The 6698-nt window shown below is 41.2% G+C and overlaps 1 protein-coding gene across 2 annotated transcripts in view; it reads right to left on the reverse strand.

Moving 5' to 3' along the window:
• The window catches only part of mpv17 (mitochondrial inner membrane protein MPV17), a 29599-nt gene that overhangs the window by 146 nt on the left and 22755 nt on the right, over nucleotides 1–6698 (reverse strand). For both annotated transcript variants that reach the window (XM_032543076.1, XM_032543077.1), the window contains exons 6-8: nucleotides 1353–1385; nucleotides 1177–1229; nucleotides 1–104 (exon numbers count right to left, since the gene is read on the reverse strand). The exon at nucleotides 1–104 is cut by the window's left edge and continues 146 nt beyond it. In XM_032543076.1, coding sequence (XP_032398967.1) covers nucleotides 35–104; nucleotides 1177–1229; nucleotides 1353–1385 — 156 coding nt within the window. In that variant the 3' untranslated portion in view covers nucleotides 1–34. The remainder of the gene's footprint in view (nucleotides 105–1176; nucleotides 1230–1352; nucleotides 1386–6698) is intronic.

The following is a 6698-nucleotide window of genomic DNA, read 5'->3' on the forward strand; positions in this document are numbered from 1 at the left end:
CATCATCATCACAGGAAGGACTTGTGATCATTGGTCACATCTTATTGGCCTTCCAGGTCAGGTAGGAGTTCCACGCAACAGCAACGATCTGGACGAACGCCAACCTGCAAGCAGGAGGACATGTTACGGGTTTAATTTGATGCGGTAGTGCTGAGCAGCGCTGCGGGGATGACCTATATTTATTGGCCAACCTGGACGTTAGCACCGCCCCGATTCACCTCCATTAACAACATGACATCAAGGAGGGGTTAACTTTTCCTGCAAAAGATTCCCCGCCTTGGTCAGAAAAAACAGGGGAGACGCTTTGTTATTCTCATTATGACTAGAGTATGTACTCGCGCCAAAGCTAAATTGCCGTCACTCTCTCAATTTTCCCTCACTCTAGCGCGCGCACACACACACGTTGTTTGTTCTCATGTTTACGCACAGCTGGTGCCAATTTACGCAACACAGCACCCGCAAGTAAAATGTAAACTTCTTAAGTTAAAGAAATGTAGAATCGGACTTCTCAGATCCCCTGACCGGCCCCCTGAAACATGGTTTAACCCTTGGATGGTATTTGGGTCAAATTGACCCATTTCAAATTTTTAGAAGAAGAAAAATGGAACAAGTTACATTTATGATATGATGATATGATAAACATGTATTCCTGACTCAATTCAGAACATTATTGTATATATGACCACTTTTCCAAGACAAGAATGATCACATAGTGGATTTTCAACATGAATTATAACCTTATGACAAAAAACTAACCCCACTTCCATGTTTAATTGTGTGCTATTAGAGACTGATGCATTCCCGAATCATATATGTTATCTCAATTGTTTGAAATTGAGATAAAGACAATATTTGTTAACAGATTATGGAGTAAAATTTTAATCCAGAATTGCTTTTAAACCCCAAATAAATCCCGGGTCAGTTTGACCCAAAGGGATACAAGAGGGGCCTGAAAGTTAAGACAATGCAAGGGTTAAGAAAATTGCCTTCAGATAAACAAGCACCAACAAAAACATTTAAAAACTGGCTTTATTAGCCCCCCCCCTCCCCCCAAAAAAGCTTTGATCCAATATAAGACTTTGTTAGTGTAGGAGGACAACCAATTTAGATTATCATTCATTGCACTTTACCTAAAAGTCACATGTGATTGTCTGTCAGTGATCCATAAACTCGTACCTGTGGTGGAGAGGAATGAAGTAGAAATTGGCGATCTGGACCGGGGGCCACAGCTGCAACACAAACAGATCAAACACTCAGGGGTCAGACTAGCATCTGGAAATGGATTTCAATCAATAGGCTCCTCGTACCAAAACAGATCGCTATTTACTGTACAAACAAATGTCAAAACTTACGTAGTAATTCGAGATCAGGGCATCTGTGTAGTCCTGTGAACAAAGAGGTTTATAAAAAAAAAAAAAAAAAAAAAAGATATTTTATCCAGATCATCACTTTTAAATCTATTTTGCACAAAAGTAAAGTTCCAATGTCTGAGAGAAGTTGGAAAGCACAGGGACAGTCAATCTGGCCTTTTCACAATCACTCAGCTGCAACAATTACATTCATAAGCCTCATAGTAATGAACTTTTAAATGTATATTTTAATGACAGGCGAGTTAAGAGGGATGGAATCTAACTACCTATTCAGTGAAAAGGTAAAAAAAGCAAATCCGTAGCCATTTTTTGTTGTCTAGGCAAGGCAAGGCAAGGCAAGGCAAGGCAGCTTATTTGTATAGCACATTTCAGCACAAGGCAATTCAAAGTGCTTTACACAAAATCAGTTTAACAGATAAAACACAAGTAAAACAGTTAAAATCACAAGCATTAAAACCGGTAAACACCTGAATAGACAGTTAAAAACAAAGAGAACATAAAACACAAGAATAAATTTACAGTGCAAGCATAAGAATTTAAAGAAGATTAGTCATTTAAAGAAAGCAGCATCAAATAGAAAGGTCTTCAGCCTTATTTAAAGAACGAGAGTAGCAGCTTATCTACAGGTTTCTGGGATTTATTCCAGATATGAGGAGCAAGAAACTGAAAGCTGCTTCACCTGTTTAGTTCTGACTCTGGGGACAGAAAGCAGACCTGTCCCGGATGACCTGAGGTCTGTGTGGTTCTAGTGTAGTAGCAGATCAGCAATATATTTTGGACCTAAACCGTTAAGTGATTATAAACTAGCAAGAGTACTTTGAAATCAATTCTTTAGACACAGAAAGCCAGTGTAAAGACTCAGAACTGGAGTATGTGACCAGTCTCTTGGTCTTAGTGAGGACTCGACGCACAGCGTTCTGAATCAGCTGCAGCTGTCTGATTGATTTTTTAGGGAGACCTGTAACCCCGTTACAGTAGTCAAGTCTACTGAAGATAAAGGCATGGACAAGTTTTTCCAAATCCTGTTGACACATAGTCCTTTAACCCTTGATATATTCTTAAGGTGATAGTAGGCTGCTTTGTAATTGTCTAATGTGGCTGTTAAAGTTCAGGTCTGAGTCCATGACTACACCCAGATTTCTGGCTTTGTCTGTTGTTTTACATTGTTGTTTGAAGCTGACCAGACTTTAATCGTTCCTCTCTTGCTCCAAAAACAACCACCTCAGTTTTTCCTTCATTTAATTTCAGAAAGTTCTGGCACATCCAGCCGTTAATTTTGTTCGTGCACTTATGCATTTTTTTGTATTGGACTTAGTCCCCGCTGCTATAGGTTATGTAAATTTGTGTGTCTTCCGCATAACTATGGTAACTTATTTTTGTTTTCTCCATAATCTGAGCCAGTGGAAGCATGTAGTTTTAAACAGAAGAGGCCCCAGTGGAGCCTTGCGGAACTCCGCACTTCATATTTGTACGCTCAATGCATAATTACCTATAGCACAAAGTAATCCCTTTCTTCTTAGGTAGGATTCAACCCAGTTTAGTACTGAGCCAGAAAGGCCAACGCAGTTTTCCAATCGGTCTAGTAGTATGTCGTGGTCGACCGTGTCAATAGCACTGAGATCAAGTATACTAAGATTGAAATTTTGCCATTATCTGTGTTAAGGTGGATGTCATTAAGCCTTTGACAAGAGCCGTTTCAGTGCTGTGTGTGGTCGGAAACCCGACTGAAAGGTATCAAAACTGTTGCTTATACAAGAAATGGTTGAGTTGTTGAGACTACTTTTCAATGATTTTACTTAAAACGAAGGTTTGATATGGCCTATATTGCTCATATAGTGACTTGTCTAGGTGTTTCTTTTTTAAGAGTGGCTTGATTACTGCAGTTTTCAGGGCCTGTGGAAAGATACCTGAAAGAAAGATGTGTTCCAATCTGTAGAAGACAGAATCAACAATTGGAAACATTTTTGAAAAGTCCCGTTGGTAGAACATCAAGACACAGGTCGAGGTTTCAGATGTTAATATGTCCTCCATTTGTATGGTTGATCGTGTGAAATTCTGCATATTGGAACTATTTTGCTTGAACACTGTGACAACACATATCCTGACTTGATATGGAGGCACTGACTGTTTTGTCTAATCTTTGATTTTTTTTTGTCTTTGAAGAAGAGGCAAAGTCATTGCAGGCCTTGGTAGATAAAAGTTCGATGCTACTGGTACTGGGGGTTTGTTAACCTATCACAGTAGCAAACAAAGCACGGGAATATTATTGTTTCTAGAGATAATATCAAGAAAAAGGACCTTTTGCATTCCTCAGTTTCCAAATATAAATGCGAAGTCTCTCTTTATAGGAGTTATAATGGACCAGGAGATTGTTTTTCGCCACCTCGTTCAGCTTTCCTACACTCTCTTTTTTCTGTTCTCACCATAGGACATTTCCCATGGAGATCTTTTTTCTTACCAATACAACTTTGGACCTTAGTGGGCAATGGCATCAATAACATTTGTAATTTACACTTGAAATTATCTACAAGCTCACTGACTGATAGCCCAGAGAGGGCTGGTGTGGAGGAGAAAACTGTATAATGTGTCACTGTGTGTTTCAGTATATACCGTTTCTGATTATCTTTGTTTGGACCTTTTGGCACAGAGATAGTGCCGTTAAAGAAAACAGGAATGTCTGAGAGAGCAACGTCAGTCACCCAACCTTGGAAATGTTCAGACCTTTGGAGAACATCAAGTCCAGGTGTGCCCCTTATTGTGGGTGGGGCTCCGTCACATGCTGAGTCAGTCCATAGTTCTCAAAAACACAACACAGCTCTTTGGTCCCCCTGTCCTGGGGGCTTCACATGAATGTTAAATCACCCGCAATGATTACACAATCAAAGTTAATGCGTAATAGACAGCAGTTCATGAGTCATCAATGAAGGTTGCACAATTTTAGGTGGCCTGTAGATTTAGAACATCGCTTGAGGGGAGAGATCTTAATTGAAGAGCAACATATTCAAAGAAAACAAAATTTCCATAACATATTTGCGTACAGTGGAATGAGTCATTAAACAAAATGGCGACTCCACCTCCTTTCTTATCACTCTATTCCACTCAAAACTAATTTAGGGGAGCTGACTCGATGAGAACAGCGCGCTGTTATTTATGGCTAACCAGGTTCAGTTAAAAACTAAAATCTAGATTGTGCTTAGTAATAAATCATTGATTAAAAATGATTTTCCTGCCAAAGACCTGACGTTTAGTAAGGCTATGTTTAGTGTGTTTTCATTTTTTGGGACAGGCTGTAGCTGACGAGGAATGGATGCTAATTTGCTAAGTTTCAGTTAAGTGCTTTTCACCATTCTTTTCCTATTACCTATCACAACAGAAATTGAGGAAGATTGAATCCACAGGGCCCGGGCTTGTCTTGAAAAGAGTCTTATTATCACAGTCCTGCAGCCAAGGCCCGGCACATATCAGATAGTGCTTGCCAATTTTGCACACAAGCGTCCTTATCAGTTCTGGGGGAAGGAGTTTTCTGACATCCTGGTAGTGGTGCTTGGCTTTTTACTTTTGCCCGGGTTGAGCCATGGGGGTAGGAAGGGCATATTGATGGGGGAAATAAGGGAAAGGGTGTGTGGAGACATCAGTAGAGACAGCGATGAATCCTCAGAAGGTTCGGGGTTGGGAAGGTTGAGGGGTGCTGGACGGGTGAAGAGGGAGTGGAGGTTTCGTGTCTCTGCTCTCTGGCTCCCATGGTCAAGTCTTTGACGGCGTGGGCTGTGCTGGATCACTGCCGCACTTGTTTGTGTCTTCCTTTGTTTTGTGACCTTGGCAGAGGAGCAGATGTGTAGCGCGAAAGTAAGCAGATTAGAGGTGAACAGCTTTACTCCTGCTTGTTAAGGAAAGTCTATCTGCTTTAAAAAGTCTGCGCTCCCAAAAATGTTTTAATTGTCAATGAACTTCAGAGAGTGGACGGTACATTCAGTTGAAAGCCATTTTTTAGTCCCAACAGTCTGCTGAATCTCTCATCCCTCTTCTGACTGACGGTATAGGACCACTGATAACACATTGCGCTTAGGGGGGTGACTGTGTCAAGCAGTCCCTAAAGTCCAGTTTCCAGCAATTCAGACTGTTGCTTTACAACCATATTTGACCCTATCATAGATAATGTTCTTCACAGTTGGTGTGCTGCCCACATATCTGGGATTTTTGGGGGTCAAGTCAGACACCATGTCTTTGGGAAAACATAGTATTTTGGTGTTTTTACTGTTTTTTTAAATCTTTTACAGCAGTCACCCAATCAGGTTTGAGGCCCAGTTGTTAGCTTTTACTTTTTGAATTGCTCTCAGGTCCTTACCCTGCTGTGTGTGGTGATAACGCAGTCCGGTCATCAGATGTCTGTCCAGCTCTCTTGCAGCAGAGGAGCAAATCGGTTATCCAGTTGCACCCCAGGTTGTTGGGGGGGCATTTTGTTGCTTATTTTCCCTTTTGCAGCTGTCACACGGCTGTTATCCTACTAGTACAGTGGGTTGAAGAGGCGCTCTGCCCAGATGGATAATGCAGCCAGCCGTGTCATATCACAACCTCAGGGCGCTGTGCCCGCCCGTTATTCGTCCTCCCATTTCCCAGGAAAATGATTTCCTTAGGCTTCGCACCAGACGAGTTCCAGGGAGGACCGCCACTTGTTGATTTATTACCAGTTCCACCCTCCTGTTTCTTTGTAGTCTTGTTGGTGCTAATTAGCCGTGTGTTAGCATACTTCTGTCCATGTTATGGGTCCATGGTAAATTGGTGTCTTCCACAAGATCCGTTAACTTCCACGTTCACTTCTAGAAGTCAACCTTGGTTTCGAAGTGCAATCTTCTGAAGGGAGTTTGTAGTAGTCTTCTACGGAGAAAGGAGCATCTTGCTGCTAATTAGCTTTAGCTACAATCACTGTAGACAGGCTTGGCTATTGGTAGGCCACGCTCACGCAGAAAATTTTAAAATATGGCAATAGCCTACTATGTCTACAAAAAATGTATAGTCCGGTGTTTTTGAAGTGTCCAAGAGCCGCTGCTCATAGTTTCTCAAGAAAAGCACGATTATCAGCAAAAATATCAGCAAAAATATGCAAGCGAAAGCAGGAGCAAGCAGCAAAGCGTCTGCACGTAAGAAGCAGGAATCAGTATCTCGGTACCTAAGGTCAAATTGACCCGTTGTCCTATATCAATGTTCTTCTTAATTCCCCAAAATAACATGATTGATTCCACACAACGCTCTTTGCCACGTACAAATCTCTACTTTCACTAATTTTGGGTCTTATTCAATTTTATAGCATTTGAAAAGAAATTGAAGTGT

The sequence above is a fragment of the Etheostoma spectabile genome, chromosome 18 (genome assembly GCF_008692095.1).
Source record: "Etheostoma spectabile isolate EspeVRDwgs_2016 chromosome 18, UIUC_Espe_1.0, whole genome shotgun sequence".
Taxonomy (NCBI): domain Eukaryota; kingdom Metazoa; phylum Chordata; class Actinopteri; order Perciformes; family Percidae; genus Etheostoma; species Etheostoma spectabile.